This window comes from Oreochromis niloticus, linkage group LG18 (genome assembly GCF_001858045.2).
Source record: "Oreochromis niloticus isolate F11D_XX linkage group LG18, O_niloticus_UMD_NMBU, whole genome shotgun sequence".
NCBI lineage: Eukaryota > Metazoa > Chordata > Actinopteri > Cichliformes > Cichlidae > Oreochromis > Oreochromis niloticus.
The window spans coordinates 19,701,656-19,724,772 of NC_031982.2; the positions used below are offsets into that span (position 1 = coordinate 19,701,656).

Consider the following 23,117-nt stretch of genomic DNA (forward strand, 5'->3'; position numbering starts at 1 on the left):
TTCGTGTCAATTCATATGGCTGCAAAAAGCCCACCAAAAATAAAAAAATCCAAGAGAAAATAAAAAACTGGACTAAAAATCAGTGGTAACCGACCTAATAACGCAATAAATCCAAATTAAATAAAGTTTTTGGTTCAAATCCCTCTCAATATGTACAGACAAGGTCAGCAGAGCCATATGTAAAAACAGTGGAGGCAATGTCATGGTTTGGGAGTGCATTTCAGCCAGTGGTGTTGGGGCTCTTGAAATTATGAACACAAAAATGTTGCATTTCTGAGCCTTTGTAGTCTTTTTGTTATCAGATGTATTTCTGTTTGTTATTAGACTAGATTAGATTGTGATTATCCTTTGTTTTTATTTCCTTCAGTCATTTGTGACTACATGTCTGTGAAAATGTACACTTAATGTTTAATTTAGTATTCTGCTTTTGCTTATCTGTCAATGCACTATGTAAACTCTGTTTCTTAAGGTGCTATATAAATAACGCAGCAACAACAACAACAACAATAATAATAATAATAGTGATAATAATTCGAAAAGGTCAGAAGGAGGTTCTGTTTGTCTTTGTGGATTTAGACAAAGCATAGTACAAAGAGAGGAACTGTGGTATTGTATGTGGAAGTCAGGAGAGGCAGTGAAGTATGTGAGGGTGGTGCAGGACATGTATGGAGACAGTGAGATAGTGGTGAGCTGTGCAGTAGCAATAACAGATGTGGTCAAGTAGGACTCTGAATGCATTATGTTTGCAAATGACACTGTGATCTGTAGTGAGAATAGGGAGCAGGTGGAAGAGAGCCTGGAGAGGTGGAGGTACGCACTGGAGAGAAGAGGAATGAAAGTCAGTAGAAGCAAGAGCAAATACATGCGTGTGAACAGGAGGGAGACAGGTGTAAATCTGAACATGCATGAAGATAGATGACAACCATCCAAAGCAATAAACAGCACAAGAGAGTCAAAGAAGAGAGTGCAGACAGGGTGGAGTGGGTGGAGACGAGTGTCAGGGGTGATTTGTGACAGAAGGGTAGAAGCAAGAGTGAAAGAAGTTTTACAATATGGTAGTGAGACCTTCTATGATGTTTGGTTTGGAGACTGGGAGGCTAACAAAAAGGCAGGAGGCAGAGCTGAAGCTTAGAGGGTTCAAGATGTTAATGGATGGATGGACAGGATTGGTAATTTGAGTACTTATGAGGGACATCTCAGGATGAACAATCTGGAGACAAAATTAGAGAAACAAAGAGGCTGAGATAGTGTGGACATGTGCAGGGGAGAAACAGTGAAGGAGTACATCCAGAGAGTTGGTGATGATCATGATGATCATGATCATAATTGTGATTATAATTATTGTTGTTGTTCTTTACTAGTGAAATCATTTAAATTAAAATGTGGGGGAGTTTAAATTGTCATTCTGATTGGAAAAGTAGTGAAGCAGTTAAATGGAGCTATATAAATGTTCATCACCAAAATATTTAAAACCCTGATATTATAATATGTATCAAAATGATTGCCATGTATTAAATTTATTTCAGTAAAAATAATAATAAAACAAAAAAAAACAACAACACGAAAACAAAATAAATAAAAACGAGGAATAATCACAATAAAAATCAAATAGAAAATTAAGAAAAAAATAGTTAAAGAAAAACACGTTAAGAACATAAAAAACTTTATAAAAAAATAATAATCGGTAATACATGTATAATGAGTTGGCGATGGTCCATATGCCTATATTACAGGTGCGCATGTGCAATGGCTGGACTCGCTTGTTTTCCAAGCCTCGCGTCTTCGTGCTTTATCGTCCAGCTCCGGAGCTAGTTGTTGCTTGTCTGAGCGGTGATTGACTATAATGGCGACGCGATTATTCTGAGAGTAGTCTATGGCACCGTCTCTGGCTGATAAAGGATACATGTCGGAGGGTTTTTTCTGCATCGCAGACTATAATAATAAGGACAAGCAACATCGAAAAGGAGCACATTCACCCCGGCCACAGGGAGCCAGGAGAGCTTTATCCTGCTAGCAGCGATAGCTAGCAACTCCGCTCACTAGCCTGCTAAGTTGAAGAGGTGGGATTCAAGTGTGTGGACTGGAGGAGAGGGACTGGCAGTTTGCTGAGTACTGAGATCTATCTGCACTAGCTGTTGGCTACTTTCAAGCCTTTGGGGTATTAACTTTCTCACTGCCAGAGGCAACACTTGGACGCCACTGACTCGAGGTTGACGCTAGCTTGTTGTAATAGTTTTTGGGAGAAGATCCAGAATTCTCCTTGGGTAGCTAACTACTGCTACACACAGCTAACAGGCTAGCTTTGTGGATTGTTCCAGTCTCCTTCCTGTTAGGACTTGCTCTCGCTTGCGTTTGGAAACTCTCTACCAGTGCACACATAGTTGGCTAGCAAAGAGTGCTAGCTCGCTAACTTTTAAGGATTGTTGTACCTCTGCGACATCTTTTCTTAAATGACCACCGGCAGGAATAACCGAGCCATGATGGAAGGAGTTGGAGCGAGAGTGGTTCGCGGACCTGACTGGAAGTGGGGGAAGCAGGATGGAGGAGAGGGACATGTCGGCACCGTTAGGAGTTTTGAAAGTCCAGAGGAGGTGGTGGTTGTCTGGGATAACGGGACGGCTGCCAACTACCGTTGTTCTGGAGCTTATGACGTGAGGATATTAGACAGTGCTCCAACAGGTAACTTCACTTCAGCTGGATGCTTCTGCTCGCACTTTCATGCTGAGTTTTAGTCTCGTGGAAGTGGCTTCCAATGTAACAGAGGGGTGCTCAGTTTGCAAGCTACGGGATTTTTTTTAAAAATGTATTCATTTTTTTTTTTTTTTTTTTTTTTGGGCTTAACTTGGGAGCTTTTACAATGTGTAAGAATAACAGAGAGTTGGCGCTACAACAGTAATTTCAAGTTTCTCAGAAACAACTTCCTCACAAATATTTTAAGAATATATAATAAGATCACCATTTGAGACGAGCTACCCCATTTATATTTACATCCTGTCTGTACACAGGCAGTGAAAGCTTTGTATAGAAGGTATGAAAATGAGTCACTGTCGTAAACATGTCAGCACATCTCATGACTCGAAACTTCACACTGCTTGGATACACTTTTGTACTAATTATGTAAAGGATTAGAAGCATGATGTGGCTTTAAGGACCAATAGCAATACATGTCAATCCAATTACTTCTCTCAGTACAAGTCCCATTGACAGACATCCCATATCCACCCCCTGGTTAGTCACTGGATAAGGAGCAGTTTCCTGCAGTAATTTACACTGTTGATCAACCTGTAAGGACATGCTGAAGGGGAAAAGATTTTAAGGAGCTGCAAAGGAAAAACAAATCCAACTGCCAGTATATTAATAAATCCATTATCATGCTCTTTAATAGTATGAAGAATATGTCTCTTTTTGAACTCATAGCATGCACATTGCTGGTAGCAAAGTGCTGAAAAGTTGTTGCAGTAATATTACCGATGTGTATTGTGCACATTATTATGTTTAAATTTTGACTAATCCTGCTCCCTCAGGCATCAAGCATGATGGAACCATGTGTGACACCTGCCGTCAACAGCCCATCATTGGTATTCGCTGGAAATGTGCAGAGTGCACCAATTACGACCTCTGCACAACCTGTTACCATGGAGACAAGCATCACCTGAGACACCGGTTCTACAGGATCACCACCCCAGGCAGCGAGAGGTTAGTTAATATTTATATAAAATTCTAGATTGCCATGTGAACAGAGGCAAAAAATCACATGAGGCAAAAGTGTGTCACATTTTATTCCCTGCTCTCTCATCTGTATGCAGTGATCGGCCCTTTACTACAGCCCTTTTCTAGTGTAACCTAGCAATAGTTGCTCTTATTGTTCCTCATCATAGACCCAACAATTATAAAGTAGACACAGAGTAGCCAGGTAATCCCTGTATTTCATTGTGATTGGTTGGTCTCCCCCTTTACACACTCTGTGTAGCCATGTGTGTGTATGACATTTGTGGGTCTTTTGTGCACCCTGCCTTTTAGGCAGACTGTGTCTATCTCTATGCTCCCAGCCCTCAGTTGCCTGGCAACAACTCAGCCTCACTTTAAGATCAGTCAGACCTTTTCAAAAATCATATTAGTGCAGTGTTTCCCATTTAGAGAACATATATCCTTTTTTTTGTCTCCTGGAGGATGAATGCAGCTTCTTTTCCTTGTGTACTAGTAGTTGTCAGTTCAAGTGATTAGTCGACTAGTTATTACACATTTATGGTATTGTTTTCACGATTTAAAATATACTTTTAGGCAAAACCATAGAGTCTGCGCTACTTAAAGTTTTTGTCCATTTGATTTCAAAAATGTATTATAAGTTTAATTAAGCACCAATAATAGAAAAAAAATCAAGTGATTTCCCTTTAGTGCAAGGTCAGATCCCCTTGGGTGGCTATGAAAAAAAAACTGCTTGAGATGGTGTCAGCGCATTATAGAGTAATGAAAAATATTTTATAAGTTGGCAAACAAAAGAACACACCTGCCAACAACAGTTTGTGATTGTGTTAAGTGGAAAATGTTAGGCGTTTTACTTTTTTGAAGTTTAGACAAAGTATTGCTGCAGAGTTTGTCTTGTGATGTCTTGGAGTAACCCCTTTTTCCTGTTTGAAAAGAATCTCGGTTGACTATTAGGGGGCAGCCATTACATTATACCACCTTTATTCCATTGAAATGTGATAGTAGTGAATTATTATAAATTATGTTTTGAATTAAGATTTCAGAACTTTTTCAGATTGATTTTTATAGACACATTTTGCACATGAGGAATAGCAGTTTGTTAGGTATTTGACACCTTACATTATATTAATAAAATAGAAATATATAGTATTATAACTGCTTCAGGATGTGAAAAAATAACATTAGGCATGTGAAATCCAGTGTTTTCACATTATTTAGTTTTCAGAGAGTGACTCTGCCACACTTTATATTTTTATCAGTATTTACCTGAAGTTGTGATGTTGACAGTCAGATTGAATTGTGTCAGTGTGTCCCCATTGTTTTCTTTTTTGGGCTTTATTGTCTGTTGAAAGCTAATTTTAATGTCTAAAAATACCTTTTAAAAAAAATCTTAAGAGACATGGGTAAGATCATGTACCTGACAATTTTGGTTTTACTGTAAAGGAAGTGGTAGGATTACAGTAAAGACTCTTCAAGAAGTACCGACACTGTCAGGAACCTTAGGTAATGTTACAAAAACATCTTTTATTTGTCATGAATCCTTCACAAGGAACTGCGTGCATTAAACAGATGACAGCAGGAGCATGTGACATCTGATGTGATCAGTCTTTTCTGTCTTATTCACCAAAATCAAATTAATGTGCCATAGCGGCTGTTTACAGGTGACATGGTTATGTGTGAAAACTAATTTTGTTTTTATATCCTTCATCTGAATTACTGCTTTGATAAATTTTTCAGAAGTTGAAAGTAGAAACTTTGTTACTAAATAATTCACACACAAGTAAGATCAGGTCAAATTGCAGAAGAGAATTTTACTCTGCCTTGCCCTCTATCAGAGGATCTTTAAGTTTTATAGACTAAGTGCCAACATATGTTTGAGAGCAAAAAAGTGTCTGAGTAATATCCTGCAGGATTTTCCATTGATTTATAGTTTTGTATTTTTTTTTTTAGTGTTAGAGAGGTTTTCTCTGCTATGATAACAAGAACAGAAGAGCTGAAATGGAAGAGAAATTCTCCTTTGGTCTCACCCCGAGCTCCCGGATCACGGTTGCTCATGGGCCGCACTTAAAGTTACCAGGGGGCTGCTCTCTGTGCTGTAGATGAAGAGTAAGGATGCTTATGTTGTTGGAAGAGTATTTACTTCCTAAATTGCACAACCAGCGCTTGACTGTGATTCCACTTATACCGTCAGTACTCTGATGCATCCATTTCAGGCCTATATTAGCTAAACACCGTAGTTTAGTAAATGAACACATGGTCCAACAGCTGGTAGACTTTTCAACTGCATTTCCCCCGAGACAGACATTGCATAATGTACAATGGGTGCTTGAGGACTCCCTGACTCACACTGCTCCTACTGCATGGAAGAGTGTTTTGTTACACCACATTAGATTCTTTCAGTAACTGCCGATGAGGGAGTGGTTAGAGGCCACAAGCTGTTTGCACTGGTTAGACCTACACTGTCCAGCTGCTGCGTCTACCAATACTCATATTGTCTTTGATTGTTAGAGCTCTGTCGGAGGTTTTATTTGCCAATATCTATTAATTTGTTTTCCTTATAGCTATGCTGGTGTTTTGAGCATGCCTCAGAGCATTGTAATGGTGTGTTTGAGTACTTAACTTATTACTTTTCATTTGCTGTGCCAAAAATTTAGTGTGTCTGATTTTGAGTGCATAAAAACTTTTTGTCTTCTAGAGAGCTAATGAGAGCTAATCGCTATTCACTGTGATATTGTGTGTTTGTGATTTTAAAAAAATACCTGAGAAGATGGTAAAAGGAAAGGCAGCTATCACAGTGATGCTGTGGTTAGCCCTGCTGCCTCACAGCTAAAAGGTTCTGGGTTGTTTGGCGCATCACTGTGTGGAGGTTGTATGCTCTCCCTGTGCCTGCGTAGGTTTCCTCTGGGGACTACAGCTTCCTCCCACACTGCAAAAAACATGCATGTTAGTTTGACTGCTAATTCTAAATTGAGTTAAATACATGAAGTTCAGTAAAGCTCTGTATGCATGCATTTGTGTTTTTGGCTGTAGTGTAAAGTTTCTTGAGTGGTCAGTAAGACTAGAAAATAAAATCAATTCCAGTCCCTTTCTAACTGCTTTAGCTGGAAATTTGCGATGTAACATATGGCATACCCTACGGCATACCCTACACACCTCCCTAGAAGTTAACTACACATCAGGTCGATGTGGCCTACAGCTATTGAGTCTATCGATTTGTCCTCTACATTTCCAGCTACTTTTTCGCCAAAGTTTTAAAATTTATCAGTGAGAGAATAACAATTATTGTCTCAAAATAAAGAATAATAATCATAGCATCAATATAAGGACTCATAAATGTCAGCAGATTCCTGGAGGGAGATTGCCAAAACTATCGGACTGAATGTGAAGGAATTTACAAAGAAGTGGGGAAATAAGAGCTGGGACCCATAAGGGAAAAAAGTCCCAGCATTTTATTTATTTCTATTGGATCGCTGGCACTGCGTGTAAAACACCAGGACATGATCACACGGTAATTACCACATAATGCACCACACACAAGCATAAATACTGGCGACAACGTCAAACACTTCCGTAGGTTACATTGCAGGCTCTACAAAATTCCCAGCAAAAGTCTAAATCCAGCCTAACTGTGACAGAAGTCTTTTGTTTATTATCTTTTACTTCAATCAAACACGAGGTGCTGCGTGACAAAAGAGGACGGTAACAGAGTCCCATGTACTGAAAGTGAAGTTGGACAGAAGGCACACAGTTAAGGACGAGCTGTGGCTGGAGGAATAGCGGCATATAATTTAGTAATTATTGTGCAACAGGCACTCCTCTGCAGTATTTACACATAATTAAAATGCATGTGAGTTGATCCACCTAAACACAGTTGCCAGAAACCCTTACGGATTTACGGATGGGTATAGCGCATGTGATTAATGCTTGTCCAAATAAACAATAATGGCCTACGTTTATAAAACGTATTTTGTCTTGACAGAGTACTTTTGGAGTCACGTCGCAAGTCAAAGAAAATCACAGCCAGAGGAATCTTTGCTGGTGGTCGGGTTGTGAGAGGAGTTGACTGGCAATGGGAAGACCAGGATGGAGGGAATGGGAGGAGAGGAAAGGTAAGGGAAGCTGCCAGAAAAATTGGAATCTCTAACCGTGCCTTCTTTTTTCCTTCCTCCCCAAGCCAAAAGCAAGCACACTACCATTTTTCTAGGATGGCAAAGCGATGTGCTTTCAGTGCCTACAAAAGTGTTTCTGGGTTTACTATTTCTGTAGCTTTCCGGAGAAGCACAGATGAGCAATTTTATAAATAACATTTTATAAATAAAATTGCTCATCTGAGAGCTCGTCTGGGCCCCAGTCACTTAGAATCGTCTTTAACAACCATAGTATTGAGACATTCAATAAAGGTAAACAGTGCTCAACTCAAACATCAATGGTAATAAAAAGACAGGAAATTTGTCTCCACTAAATCCTGTTTCACAAGTGAGCTTTGTTTGTTCAGATAAATATACGAGATTACTAATGGATAGCGTTGAGAATTACAGGCAAAACTGTCTCTGCTTTATTTTAAAGCTGTACAACTAAAAGGATTATAAATCCTTGGAGGTAATACAGGCCTAGCAAACCTGCCAGAGAAATCTCAAAGATCTTTTTCACGAAAAATCCTAGGCAGGAAAAAACAATCTTATATCCCAGGATATGGTTTGGTTAAAAAAAGAGCACAGTAGCCTGAAACAAAACAGGAAGTTCACTGCTTGACTCAACATGTTAGGAGCGTAACACAAAGAGATCAGTCCATTATTGCTCCTTCTGTACTTTTAAGTTACTTTGGACAGCAAAAGGAAATTTAAAAGCAAAATTAGAAAACTAGGTGACAATTGATTGTAAAGATTTAGCTGCATTTCCCATAAGAATGGACTTGAACCAAGATGAAACCAAGGCTCACTGCACCAGCATAAGGTGTGACAGCGGGTCTGAGGATTTTATCCTGGTGTGTAACAGCAGTCAGGGTACCGTTAGCTTACATATGGAGATCTGTGGAACCTGCCTGTCACTGACCCATTGCCAAACCGGTCATACTGGATGATGTTGACTCTTTAATGCCTGTCACATGTGCTCGGTGTAAACCTGATCTCATCTCTAGGGAGAACTGGGTGCCTGTGGTGGACCTGTCAGTTCTCTGGTGAATGTCAGTTGAGTTGCACTGTGCGGGCCTGTGAGCACTAAAGTCTCCCAAGGACGTTGGGACACCTTCATGTGTCCCGACGTCATGTGTTTGTGTCACTTTGGTCAGAAACATGCACATGAATAACCTGCTGGAGATTATTTTGTAGCACTCTGGCAGTGCGTCTTCTGTTCCTCCTCACACAACCAAGCCAATACGGGTTCTGTTGCTGGGTTCATGCCCTTCTAGAGCCCGGTCCAGTTCCCCCCATGTAATGGGGGTATTGTTACAGCACTTTTGGATGAGCTATCCTGAAAGAGCTGGACTACCTGTGCTGCAAGTGTTCTCTGATCCTACCTGATGTTACAAGGAAACAAAAAGCAAAACTAAAGAAAAATAACTGAGCAGGGTTAAGGAAAGAGTATTATATGTCTACCATGTTTAAAACTCCATTCCCTACAATGTGATGACTGGGTGTTCCCTTAATTTTTTTTGAGCAGTGCACATCTACATGTATCGCTTCAGCATTTTTCCAAATGTTTTTTATCAGAAGGCATGTTGGTGTTATCTCACATCGCAGGTTTTCTGCATGTTGTGCGGGCCTGTTGTGGTAACCACAGGGGGAGGAAGAGGCGTGGATGTGCACAATACGGCCATAATCAAGAGCAGACATAATTGTACAGTTGTCTTCACGAGTAGAAAATGAGAAACAGGATTTGTTTCTATACAAAAATCCAACTTTACCCTTCAATTTGCTTGTCAGGTCCTCCACACAGGACTGGTAATAACCTCGTGTGCGTCACTGAAACGCCTGTTTTCCTCCCCTTAGGTTCACGCTGCTGATTCCTGTTCATCTTTTCTGTGACTATAAACACTCTTTCTTTGCTGCAGGTTATTCTCTCCTTAAATATGTCATTAGAAAGTAATGCGATGTCTTATGAGGTTGAATTTGTTTAGCGCAGTCTATTTAGATTTATGCTCTTGCTGTGCTGTAAAGTGCGTGTATTTTGACTCTGGTCCAGTCCCCAGAGTATTCAATTTAAGAGTCCCTCTAGGCAATTTAAGACTTCATTTTGCTGTGTTATTTAATGGCATATCTCATTACAGTTTTATGATGCTGTAAGCAGTATGCTCTCCAGAAAACCACTATTACATGTCCTGCAGCTTAGATATTCTGTTAGGTTAGCATGAATATTACCTCCTAAGGCCCATTAATCAATTAACACTAGAAGGGGGCTGAACATAATTTAATAGTTTGTTTTCTGTATTTACTTAAGGCACAGCCTTTAATTAAAGAAATAATTTATTCCTCCACAGCATCTCCTCGGCGATCTGAAAGCTCTGAGCTGCTTCTGATGAGGAGAGAATTGTCTTGTAAAAATCCTTATTTCTTTCAAAGCAGAATGGATTTTGAAGTCCAATATTCATAGTTTATTGCTTTTTTATGCCTGCAACACATCATTTTAGTTAGCTTACAGCTAAAAGTCATGTTCTCATAACAAATGTATATGTATAGCATTATTGATGGTTTAATCCAGTGAATACTAAATCAAAAAAAGGATCTCTAAAGACGCTGTCGGGGTCTTTAGTGATAGTTTTATCATTAGACTGGACCTACAAGCTAGTCAAGACTAGCCTGACTGATTTCCACTCACTCCCCTCTAATTATAAAACTTGGATGCACATACTGAGAAGTTTAGCGCAGCCAGCTACTAGGAGTTTATTAATATTTTAATAGTGCATCACCACAGAACAGCCTTCTCTCTGGGAACAAATAGCACTTGGCGTTATTATATTTATCATGTACAAATAAATGTTTTGGTTTTTTTATATCTGTATAAACGAGGGTCTGGTAGTGGTGGGAGTGTCTTTGTAAGGCAGTTTCTTGTATGTTTCCAAAGTGTGTAAAAACAAGCAAGTGGGAATTTGGGACATGGTGTCAGATGACACTTTGTTACAACTGTGTAATGGTGCTTTAATATCTGTGTACTGATGTTCAAGGATTTGTAGAGATTTTAAAATAAATAACTCCAATAACAAAAGCAACAAAACATGATACCTGATGGGTTCTTTTGGGTTTTTTTTTAGTTAAAACCTCACTCATGTATTTTATAAACATGCTTTGTCTGCACTTTGGCTAAACAACGCCTATTTTCTCTTTCTTTTTAAACAAACACTATTTGTTTATTTGTTTTCATTAAAATATCCTTGGAGGTTGCACAGGTATAAATAACTGTGGAAACAATAAAAGGTTTAGCATTGACTGTGAAAATGCAAATTCAGGGAGAACTAAAACATAATCTAATTGTGACCCCATACATCAACACCTAATTGGGTTTGTGCTTGATTAGTCCCACCCCTAATATTTCTTAGTGTTTAGAGAATAAACTTTCCTTTAAAAACTCAGTAATTGGACAACTTGCAGAGAATGTGAAACAACGTAGTACTGTGCAAAAGTCTTGGGGAGATTCACATTACCCTTCAGTTGATAGACTTTACTGAAGCTTCATCAGAAATGATCTTATTGGAAGGGTGGCTGTCAAGAAGCCATTCTTAAGGAAGGGAAACAGGAAGAAAAGGCTGAGGTATGCCAAATTAAACAAGAACTAGATTGCAAATCAGAGGGAACAGATCTCATGGAGTGATGAATCCAAATTTGAAATCTTTGGTTCAAGTCGTCAGCAGCCGTCTGTAAAACATGGCGGAGGCTCTGTCAAGGTTTGGGACTGTGTTTCAACCCACTGTGCACTACCATCTGGAAAGCAACATATTGGCAATGGCTTCATTTTTCAGCAGCAAAAACATACTTGCTTAGAAAAACACTCAGAGGAACACTTTCAGTCATGGATGGGCCGCCTCAGAGCCCGGACCTCCACATTATTAAAGCAGTGTGGGCTCATCTTGACAGAGAACGGAGCAAAAGGGAGCCAACACCCAGAGAAGAGCTTTGGTGTTTTACAAACCTGTATATTTCTTGTATGTTTGCACATTTCAGTGCTCCTCTTTCCCATTTTTATAGCAGAATATAAATAAATGAGGGATGAGTTTTGTGTAGTGCTGTATGCAACATGGAGAGCATGCGATAAAACAAACACTAGATTTACTTCAAAATGTTGTTTTGGAGCTTTGTTTTATTGAGCGTCTTTACTTTCATTGTGTTTCATTATCATGTTTAAAAGGATGATAAGCACTTTTTTGAAATAATACAGACATCAGCCTCCTCCTCCTCACATATAGTATGCTAAAATTTTTATTTTCATGTAATTCAGATTAAAACACCCTGCTTTTAATGTGTCCTCTGCTGCTTCTCATCTCCTCCCTCCTCTCTCTACAGGTAACAGAGATCCAGGACTGGAGTGCGGCCAGCCCTCACAGCGCTGCCTACGTACTGTGGGACAACGGGGCCAAGAACCTGTACAGAGTTGGCTTTGAGGGAATGGTGAGCAAACTTCTAGTATGAACCTCATGCTCAGTAACTCACTCACACAGACGGATTCACACAAAAGATCAGCTGTCAGTTGGCTTTTGTATCTAACCGTGGAGCTGAGGCTCTTTCTTTTACTGCCAGGCCTTTGTGAGAGCCACGCAGCCATCGTGAGTACGGCACTATTGTCCAGGCAGCTGGAAGGGGGAGGTATCTGCATGATAAAGGCAATCTGTTCCTTCTGCTTTATAAGGGGACACGGTGAACATGGAGGTCAACTTTAGAAAAGGGGGACATTCTCCTGGGGATGTCGTGGGCTCAGCTACACACGCGTTCCAGATGAAAAGCGTGTCCTTCATTGGTGCAGACTGCCTCTTCCTTTTTATGAAAGCGGCCAATCGGGTTTCTCAGTTGCATAACAGATTTGTCCTTTGTTATTCTAATAGATTGAAAGGAAGGTAGGTGGCATCTGCCTCTGGATTAAGTAAATCATGGATTAGACCCCCCGTCTTGACTGTTTTATTTCGGCTTTATTTTATGAAGATCGGATAAATCCTGCAAAGGAATAGAAAAGAATTGCTGCTTACTGTATTTTCCAAACGCAGCATGAGAGGCCAAAGCGTTTCCTCTGTTGTTGCGATGCCTGCTTCATGTGCACAGTACTATAAGATCAAACACATCCCGCTGGCTGCATGTAGTCCAAGAGACAGTTATTAATTTACTGAGATGTGTTGCAGTCATGACTTTGGCGATCCATCAGTTCAGAGGAGCGTTTGCACTGTCTTATGATGATCTCTGCCCTCTAACTCTGCTACAGTGGCTGCACATCTGAGTCATCACAAATGATATGATGCTTTCTCCGTGTAGCAGTATAGTGTTTCAATTTCCTGCCATATGCCAAGTTGCTTAGGGCACTGATATTGTGGGTATTGTAGGCAACTGATGTGCCTCTGCAACTGAAGTGCATAAATTCTCAGTGTCATTATCCATCACTATTCCCCTTTAATGGAATTACCTTGGTTAATTATCTAATCCGTTCCATCTTTTTTTCCCCTTTTAGTCGGACCTCAAATGTGTCCAGGATGCCAAAGGAGGGACATTTTACAGAGACCACTGTCCGGTTTTAGGTAAGCAAGCCGGTGATATGTGTCTGCGTCGTTATTGCACCAATTTGTTCACCTAGCGTGCTGGTGCAGTGAATTCAAGGACATTCGAGGAGTTTTTCTTGTAGTGAAGTCTGTCTGGCCACTAGATGTCAGCACTACATAGTCACATGGCTCCAAAAGCAGGTATAGACTCAGGTCATGCAGTTACAGTGTTCAGGTACTCCAGGAATAAATTGTCTTTCTGGGTTTAAAACTGCAGCAAATTTTGATGTGTAGTATATACAATCACTCTGCAGTGCTGCCTCTCTTCAGGGCAACTCGTACAAATCACATTTTTAATAAATCTAATATTACCTTAATCGTAGGTGAACAGAATGGCAACAGAAATCCTGGTGGCCTTCAGATCGGGGACCTGGTAAACATTGATCTGGATCTCGAGATTGTACAGTCCCTCCAGCATGGACACGGAGGATGGACGGACGGCATGTTTGAGACGCTCACCACCACCGGCACAGTGTGTGGCATCGATGAGGATCACGACATTGTGGTCCAGTACCCCAGTGGGAACAGGTGCGGCGCTTGACATGGAGGCTCGGAATTATTGATTTACTTATTTTTAGTATTTGACTAATAAAAAACACATTTCCTGTGCACTGAGTTTTAGATAACCCCTTCCACTTAAGGTCATTCAGAAGCAGCAAAACACTTCTCAGCACATCTTCACCATAGGATGTAATTATGCTTTTTAACACTTGAGAGAAGAGACTCTCAATAAATTAGTAGTCAATTTCTAGTGAAATGCATAATTAAAGTGGATTTTCTGTGAACGTAAAAGCACTTTGTCGCTTCTAGTGTTTATTAAATGTTCTCATCATGCTCTTTGATAGTGATCATAGATATACCTCGATCAAGTTCTTTTGGGAGTCGTTTAATATTGGGCATGTGGACCAGTAATGTAAAAGCAGTCTAAATTTAGCCCACTTTATTTTTATTACGTTGATGAACTTAAATTATTCAAATGCTGTGAAGATAATTACTGGGGAGAAGACCTTTCAGACTTCTGCTCTGTTGGAGGTATAGATGCGCTTTCTCTGCTTTTTTTTTTGCAGTTTAATTACACAGTGAGGCTTATATCACTCTGTAGTGTGGTGGTTAACACGTTTGCCTAACACACGAACGAGAGGAACAGACCCTCAGAGGGGTTGCATCAGGAAGGGCATCCGGTGTAAAATGTGGGCCAAATTAAATATGCAGATCCATCCGCTGTGGCTATCCCTTGTGGGTAAGGGAGTAGCTGAAAGAAGCTTGTTTACAGAGTGATACTTCCTTGCTTCATATACCATCTTTGAATGAGTCCTGACTGATTTTAAAAAAGCTAAGTCAATAACAGCAATTTTTTTTTTTTTTTACTATAGATTTTTTTTTGCATTCATTAATACTGCCTAGAATTATGTTGTTGAAATAAATCCAAATTAAATAATGTTGTAAATTAAAGGATGTTTAAAATGAAAAGTTCCTAGCTAGAGTTTGCTTTTTTTTTTTTTTTTGGCCAAGCTTTGTGTCAGAAGTCAAACATCAGTGAAACCTGAACACTTTGTTTGCTCTCACATTCACGTCTGGGGAGAAATGCTTGCATTAATTCAGAAGAAATGCCCCATTTTGCCCATTTATTGGTGCCTTGTTATTTATTGCTCCAGCGTAGTTTGCTCAAATTCTATACCTCACACCAGCTATCACAGTTTAGCGGAGCTAGTCGGTGTTGCTTGAATGCATCGCTCTCTCTGTCCTCAGATGGACGTTCAACCCAGCAGTGCTGACAAAGGCCAACGTAGTGCGCAGTGGTGAAGTCGCAGCCGGTGCAGAGGGAGGCACTTCCCAGTTCCATGTGGGAGACCTGGTCCAGATCTGCTACGACATTGACCGCATCAAGTTACTACAAAGAGGCCATGGAGAATGGGCTGAGGCGATGCTGCCCGTAAGAGTTTAATAGATTTTCAGTTGCGTTGAGGCTGTTACGTTAATAGAAACAGGAAATAAATGTGGACATGTTTAAATAAATTATTTATGGTTAAGGATTTGCTGGGGGGAAAAAATTAAATTTATTTAATAAAAGTGTATAGATAAATTAAATTTTTCTACAAAGAGGGACATGTAATGAAATTATTCATTGTAGCTACATTTGTCTTAGTTACTACAAGACTTTACACGCAGCATTGTGTAAAATCTATGGATGCTTTGCTGCCATTTCTTTTTAAAAATCTTCTCAGTCTTAACATGACTTCATTCTTCCCATATTATGAAGTTTATTCATCGCTGCCCAGCATGCCGTGTGTTATGTAACGCCAGTCTACTCCAATATGCCACTTGTCCCTGCCAAACTGGCCCCCCTCAGCAGCTAATGAGCCTTAAAACTCTGAGATGGGTTGTAGCTTTGATCACTAACCATGGCTGTTTGCCGCCTGCTGCCGCTTCTGCTGCAGCAGTCCCCGTTATTGATGACATCCTCCAGGACAGCCCCAGACCCGGCTCAACACACTCAAAGTGCCTCTTTCCCTTATAGCCGGGATCGAGATGATATAATTCAAAATTGGAATGCGTTATACTCTGTCCTCTCCAAATTGCCTGTATAGATGAAAAATGGTCTAGCAAGTAGAAGGGTCTTTCTTTTATATCCATCTTCTTTCTTGTGCAAGTGAGTACACTCTGAATAATAAGAACATTGCTCAAACATCTCTCATACCTTGTTTTTTTTCTGTCAGTGTTTTATTTTATAATAAGCTGCTCTGTGTAGGATGCTGGCTTTTTGAGCTGCTGTGCTTTCCACATTATCCTTTCCCTCGCAGCTCTACTTTCCTCACTGCAGTCCCTCTTCATCTGTCCTCTGCCACTTACAGACTGTGTTACACAGGACGTAGCCCAAAGACAATAAGCCTCCATATACTAATGAGTTTGTCACAACATTTCTAAACAGACCCTGGGCAAGGTAGGCCGTGTGCAGCAGATCTACTCTGACAGTGACCTTAAGGTCGAGGTTTGTGGGACATCTTGGACGTACAACCCTGCTGCCGTCACCAAGATCGCCCCGTCCGGCTCCGCTGTCAGCAACGCCTCTGGAGGTATGTGCGAACATGCACTGCTAACTCAGAGAGAGTATCATTTTTAGTTTTTTGTCCTCGTTGCTTCATTGCTCTCTGTTATCTGGCACCTACATGCGATCAATCTCTGATGTTTTCTGCTCGTTTGTCCAGAACGCCTGTCTCAGTTATTGAAGAAACTATTTGAGACACAAGAGTCTGGGGACATCAATGAGGAGCTGGTCAAGGCAGCAGCCAATGGAGACCTGGCCAAAGTGGAGGACATTCTTAAGAGACCCGATGTGGATGTGAGTGCTCCAGCATTTTGATGTTTTGATATAAGGAACTGTTGAAGTTCCAGGTGACTTTTTGATGAATGATTCTACCATTAAACCTATGCAGAAGATATAGGTACATTTATAATTGGAGCTGGAATACCCCTGGCTGTGCTCTGCTCTTCTCTCAGTATATTGAGGAGGCTATATTGAGGAGAGTCTCCCAGGAAACCTCTCAAAGATCCTCCCACCCCTGCACCTCTCTCAATCTGAAAGGCATTAAGGCTGGGCCCAAAGGAGGCACCAATGAGCACTGGTGTGCACTGCAGCACAGAGCCTGATTCACTCTCAGAATCAAGTGGAGATCTACAAACCACACATGGTTGTAGATTTTGTTCTGACTCAGGCAGCAGGACAGAAATCTGTGCCTTCTATAGGTCTAGAAAAAAAGATTACGTCAGTCTGCCATGCCGTCTTCACTTTAGAGAAAGGGAGACTGAATGAGTGTGTGTGTGTGTGTCATTGGTGAGTGCTGGCCAGATGCCCCGTTGCCTTTCAGTGGAATTATTTGCTTAAAGCTGAGCACACTGAGGCTGGCCAAGTGATTTGGCTGCCAGGACAAGAGACGTCTCGAGACTCCCAAAGGAGTTCACATTAATATTTATGCTCTGAGTTTTTGCAGTGCTGCAGTTGGTGATGAAACTTGCTCACACAACTGTGGATGCACATGTACAACATCCAAATATTTAAAACACACCCTCACCAGTCTCGTCACCATGTGTTTGGCAGATCTAAACATTAAACAGCACACTGACATGCAGCCGTATTCTGAGTGACTCTTGATGTGTTTTTCCAGGTGAACGGGCAGTGTGCTGGACACACCGCTATGCAGGCAGCCAGTCAGAACGGTCACGTGGATGTCCTAAAGCTGCTTCTTAAACACAACGTGGACCTGGAGGCTGAGGTTTGTCTAATTAGAAAAAATAACCCGTCTCTGATGTGTGTTTCTTCTTATCGCAAATGCATCTCAGCTTTCTTTTATATTGCATTTCACACCAGATTTCACACAATACTGAGTCATTATTTGGATGTGTCACTGTTCCCAGGATAAAGATGGAGACCGAGCAGTGCACCACGCAGCTTTTGGTGATGAAGGCTCTGTCATTGAAGTGCTGCACAGGGGCGGTGCAGACTTGAATGCCAGGAACAAGCGAAGGCAGACTCCATTACACATAGCTGTCAACAAGGGCCATCTACAGGTGGTTAAAACCCTTTTGGACTTCGGCTGCCACCCTAGCCTTCAGGTATGTATCGCTTGACTTATTTACCTGTAAGAAAATACTTCATGGCATAGCTTAGTTACTTACTTACCCCGATTTTGTCATTGTATATGTATAACTAAACTGTGGGTGCTACTGTGAAAGATATATAAATGACAAAACAAGAGGATAAAAAGCAAACACTGTGTCAAAGCATACAATAAAAAACAGACAATAAGGGAACAAAGGTATAAATATTTTGTTACAAAGTGGCTTGAATGTTGTGCGAAAGACTTCAATAAAGGCGCAGGACGTCCTACAGAAATTTCCACATTGTATATAACAAAACAGAAACAGTGTGACGTTCACAGATGGTACACGGGGGTTTCTACCTGTTAAAAGGGAGTTTTTCCTTCCCACTGTTGCCAAGTGCTTGATAGGAGTTGTCTGATTGTTGGTGTTTTTGCTGTATTATTTCAGGGTATTTACCTTACCATAAAAAGTGCCTCGAGGCGACTATTGTTGTGATTTGGTGCTATATAAATACATTTGAATAGAATAAGCTGCTTTTGAAGTACATTGTAACACTTGAGGGGTCATTGCAGACCTGATCTGTAACTGTGTTATTTAAACAGCACTCCTTAACATAAGGTTTCCCCTTCAGGATTCAGAGGGTGACACACCTCTTCACGATGCCATTAGTAAGAAGAGAGATGATATGCTGTCAGTGCTGCTGGAGGCCGGTGCTGACGTCACCATCACCAACAACAACGGGTTCAATGCTTTGCATCACGCCGCCCTGAGAGGAAACCCCAGGTATGTGACATGTTCAGTTTGGCGACTGTGACGAATGAAGGCTTGTTTCAGTGGACTCTGCCGATGCAGATCTCAGTTAATAACGGTTTCATATGCTCAGTGGAACCAAAATTAGAGACATGTACATTGCTTATGTCCACACACTAAATTAACCATATTTGATTGATTCATTTGTTGATTCTCAAATTCCAGAGATTAACAGGAAAGTCCTACAGAGAATTGCCTCAGTGAGAACTTTATGAATATGAATAAATCCTGTGATTAAACGCCATATTGAGCCCACACTGTGCGATACACCAAATATCTTGAAGTGTCTGTGTGGTGTACTCCAACATTTTTATAATCACATTTTAGTCGGTCTCTCCACCCCTGCCCCAGAAATAGTGATGAGATGGTCTCAGTATATGAGTTGGTCTTTTATTTATTTATCCTGGTAATTTAACCGGCTTGTTTCTGGCCTGGCCATTTAATAAACAAAAGTGAGTTTGTTGTATGTAGGAAAAACCCTGGATATATTATTTACACTTTCCTGCATGAGATTAAATTTGATGTGTCATCAAATAGGAAGAGAGGATTAATTTCAATCTAATGTGGCCACACAATGCACAGAATTATTTAAAACTACAACAAGTAGGGTTTATATTTTGCTTGTTAGCAGCCAGAAGACAGAGAGCCAGGTAGAATCATTCATTATCCTCTTCTTAATGAAGGATTTGGGCTCACCACCCTACAGGGATACAGTTGTACTTAGTATAGGTCCAATAACTGTTACACTTCTTTAACTGAATCCTTCTGTTGTCTTGATGAGGACAGTCATGGGTTAATTTTATGTGGTACTACAGCATCTCAAAGGGAATTACCAATTTCATGCTGAAATTTGCTTCCACTGAATCCGCTGCTTTTTTTTGTTGGAGTTGAAAACACTTTAAAAGAAATTAAAAGAAAAGTTATCCTCCTGTAAGCTCTACTTTGGTATCTCAGTTATATTGACTATTTAATTTAAAGAACTGTAGGCGTATCTCTTTCAAAAGGATGCGGTGGTCTCCTGTGTTGACTGTTATATTGGTACAGCTAAAACCTGGAGCGTTTGTGTTTGTTTGCACACTGTTTTGCCATTCCACGATTGTGTGTGTTGTGTGTGTGGAGTGGCTGCGCAGTGCAGCGGCAGCACTTCGTCTTGTCCTTGTCGGTGCTGTTCCCGGCCAGCAGGTTGCTTTTCCAGTCTTTATCTGTTTTATTCTGCTCTCTAAGCCATGAGCGTATTAAAGATGGCTCTGAGCAATGACTGTCTGTATCAGGTTTATCATCCACCTCTTAAGGTGATGGAAATTGATGTTTCATCGCCACGGTAAAGGAGTGGAGCGGTTTCTAGAAAAGTTAACATCTGCTTTCCGCTGTGAGTGCTTCAGGTGTGTGTTTCCGCATGAGCGTGGTTATCCCAGGCTAAATGTCATTCCCCTTCGTTGGCATTTATTCCTTTGGCACTAGGACAAATGGAATTAAGGTCACAGGGCTGTGGAACACCTGTCAAAGGTCACAGGCCTGGTCCAGCCCCTCCACATCTGGTACCTTGTAGGTCAGATTATCTAAAGCCTGTTTCCTGTTTCCAACATTGATTAATTTCAGATTGCAAAAACCTCCCCAAAATCACTTTATTAATACAGAAAACTGCATTTATCAAGGCTAAACTCTGTCCTTGTTCAAATGTATTGGCAAATTTTAAATATTATACGGATCTTACAGTTTGTGGGGCTGTTTTATTTTTTTTCAAGCCAGCAAATACTCAGAATAATATCAGCTATAACAGCAGTTATATAGATATATAGATTTCAAAAGCAAATTGCAGATCCAGTTATATAAAATATATTATATTAATATTATAATATATAAATTATAACTTAAATGAAATATGAAGCCAGTGTTGATACACGGCATGCTCTGGAAAAACAAAAACAGGTGCAGAAATATGTTAAATGAAGTCTGCAGTGTTTCATTTATTTTCTGTTATTGAAATGATACATAACTAGCCTGCCTGCTCCTCTTCAGCAGGTAATTCCAGAGTTGATGATCCCTGAAATTCTGTAATTAAACATGATTACATAGATTCAGGGCTGTCTTTGTTGAATCTATTTCAGATTTGATTGAATAAATTGCAGAAAGAAGTGAAAATGACAGACAGGAAACTGAAAAATTGGCCATATGTTTGCAGTCTGAGTCTGTCTCTGTTATCTGAGAGGGTGAGGGCGAAAAAAATATTGCAATGCCACCGTTATCTTTTATTGCACAACCTTTAAACTTTAATGAACAACAGTAAACATGCTCAAGGAATAAATGGCACCGTTAAAAAAAGAAGATATTTGCATTTTAAATATTTAAATACAATAGTCTGTGTCGGTCAGGTTTGAGAGTGTATGTTAGAGAGCTGACCTGCTGAAAGATTCATTTGAGTACGGTGGTTTCTATATCAAAGGCCCTGTTGTGCTTGCTTTGCTTGTCTCAGTCCACGCTCTGTCCCCATGCCGTCAGAAAGACAAAGATATATGTCACCTTCTGCAGTCTGCCCATTTACTTTTATTTCACACTCGGGCTCCTGCAATATCGTGGAGACGGTCTACAAGTCCTAAAGCCCTCGGAAATGTCTCCCTAGGCTGAAGTGGGAGCACCTTGTCTGGCGTGTTTTTAGTGGAGAGGCAGTTGTTTTGACTGAGTGCTTAAAGAAATTCCTGACATACTTCTGTAAAAGGGGAAAAAAATAAAAACCTTGATGGCTGTAGATGAGAGTTGCTTGAAACTGGAAGCCAATCAGAGAGCATTGAGATGGAGGATATCAAACAAAGCCCGTCAGGTTAATAAGTCCGATGACCTGCTTGTGTTTGAGCACAGACTCTTTTGGCATTCGTGGCTCAAACGAGTGTAAAATATAATTTTCTTGTTGCCGTGTAATTCCACGACAATGCGAAAAACAATTTAAAAATGAGCTTCCTCTCTTCTGTTACGCTAAGTGATGTAAGTTCTAAACATCAAATGCTGGCTTTTGGGTTCAAGTGGAGACTGCGTCAGAGTCCCTGGTGTGTGTGTAATGTGTTATGTGCGTGGGTGGGTCTTCCAGCAGTGGAAACAAGATTGAGGAAGACACATAGGAAGAACCCTGTGGGTGACAGATGAATCTTTCAACTTGGAGTCCCAAACACTGAGACAAATCAACTCTACCAACAGGCGAGCAGCAGGAACTGGGGAGTTGTACTATATTTTACCTTGTTCATTACTCACACACACACACGGCTGCAGCATGTTAAGGCATTTCCTCATAAATTAAAGCTAGTTGTTAAGTTTTACAATTGCTAGTAAATTGAAAGTGCTGGTATAACCAGCAGTAACATGTCCGGGAAGAAGGATTTTCTTGTGTGTTCTCCCTGTGTGTTTACCACAGCTCTAGCCTGCAAGGGGAGCCTGGCTCATCTCTGTGTCTTTCCCCCGGGCTGCTCGAAGCCAGTAGCTGCTACAATACTGTAAACAATACGATTAATAGCCCATGACTCATAAACGGGCTCTAAACAAGCCCTGCAGCGGCCGGCCGTACCCTTTTACGTGTCACCTCCTTGTAATATTTGCCCTCCTCCCTCTCCCCTTATAGTTCTCAGCTTTCTTTTAATACGGCAACATACAGGCAAAACCCCATATGGTAATTGCCTCACCTGAGGAGATGGAAGGTTGTGCAGGAGATCACACTGTGCTCTGAAATGCAGACATTTATTCCCTTTGTAATGTCGGCACTAATAGGCACCACCATAATGGTAGTATTGTAATAGGGATCCCACTTAGAAAGGAGTGGAGACATGGGTCAAATGTTTGCATTAAAACGTTTGCATGTTCAGATTTTCTTTATCGCTGACATTGATAAAACGGGAGGTTTGTTCACTCTTGCTCCTTTCAGCCTAATCGAGTCGGACCGCTTTGATTGAGAAAACTAGTGCTTGTTATGGTGCACAATTGCATTTCATGGTCATTAGTCCAATGAAAAACAATTTATAACCAAGTTTGTTAAATCAAATTGAGATTTAATCAATATCTGTATGCTATACCCACATCCTCTTAATTGCTTTAAATAATTACACAAATTACATCTTTTAGATCAATTGTGGAACAAATGATTTAGCACTGATTTTTATATTTACGTTTTATATTTTCTCTTTTTTTTAAAAAAAAGGGCATCTAAGGGATTTCTCACATGCACTGCAGTCCTGGACTTTTCTAGGACTTTCCCGCTGATAGAGACGCGTGTTTGAATGTAAAGATCCGA

General features: G+C 40.5%; 1 protein-coding gene across 6 annotated transcripts in view; it reads left to right on the forward strand.

Moving 5' to 3' along the window:
* The first annotated feature begins 1,751 nt into the window (after positions 1–1,751).
* The window catches only part of mib1 (MIB E3 ubiquitin protein ligase 1), a 56,698-nt gene continuing 35,332 nt past the window's right edge, over positions 1,752–23,117 (forward strand). For all 6 annotated transcript variants that reach the window (XM_003438079.5, XM_005476456.4, XM_003438081.5 and 3 more), the window contains exons 1-12: positions 1,752–2,679; positions 3,525–3,696; positions 7,685–7,814; positions 12,198–12,302; positions 13,348–13,414; positions 13,759–13,963; positions 15,185–15,368; positions 16,365–16,509; positions 16,642–16,775; positions 17,599–17,706; positions 17,849–18,046; positions 18,666–18,817. In XM_003438079.5, coding sequence (XP_003438127.1) covers positions 2,451–2,679; positions 3,525–3,696; positions 7,685–7,814; positions 12,198–12,302; positions 13,348–13,414; positions 13,759–13,963; positions 15,185–15,368; positions 16,365–16,509; positions 16,642–16,775; positions 17,599–17,706; positions 17,849–18,046; positions 18,666–18,817 — 1,829 coding nt within the window. In that variant the 5' untranslated portion in view covers positions 1,752–2,450. The remainder of the gene's footprint in view (positions 2,680–3,524; positions 3,697–7,684; positions 7,815–12,197; positions 12,303–13,347; positions 13,415–13,758; positions 13,964–15,184; positions 15,369–16,364; positions 16,510–16,641; positions 16,776–17,598; positions 17,707–17,848; positions 18,047–18,665; positions 18,818–23,117) is intronic.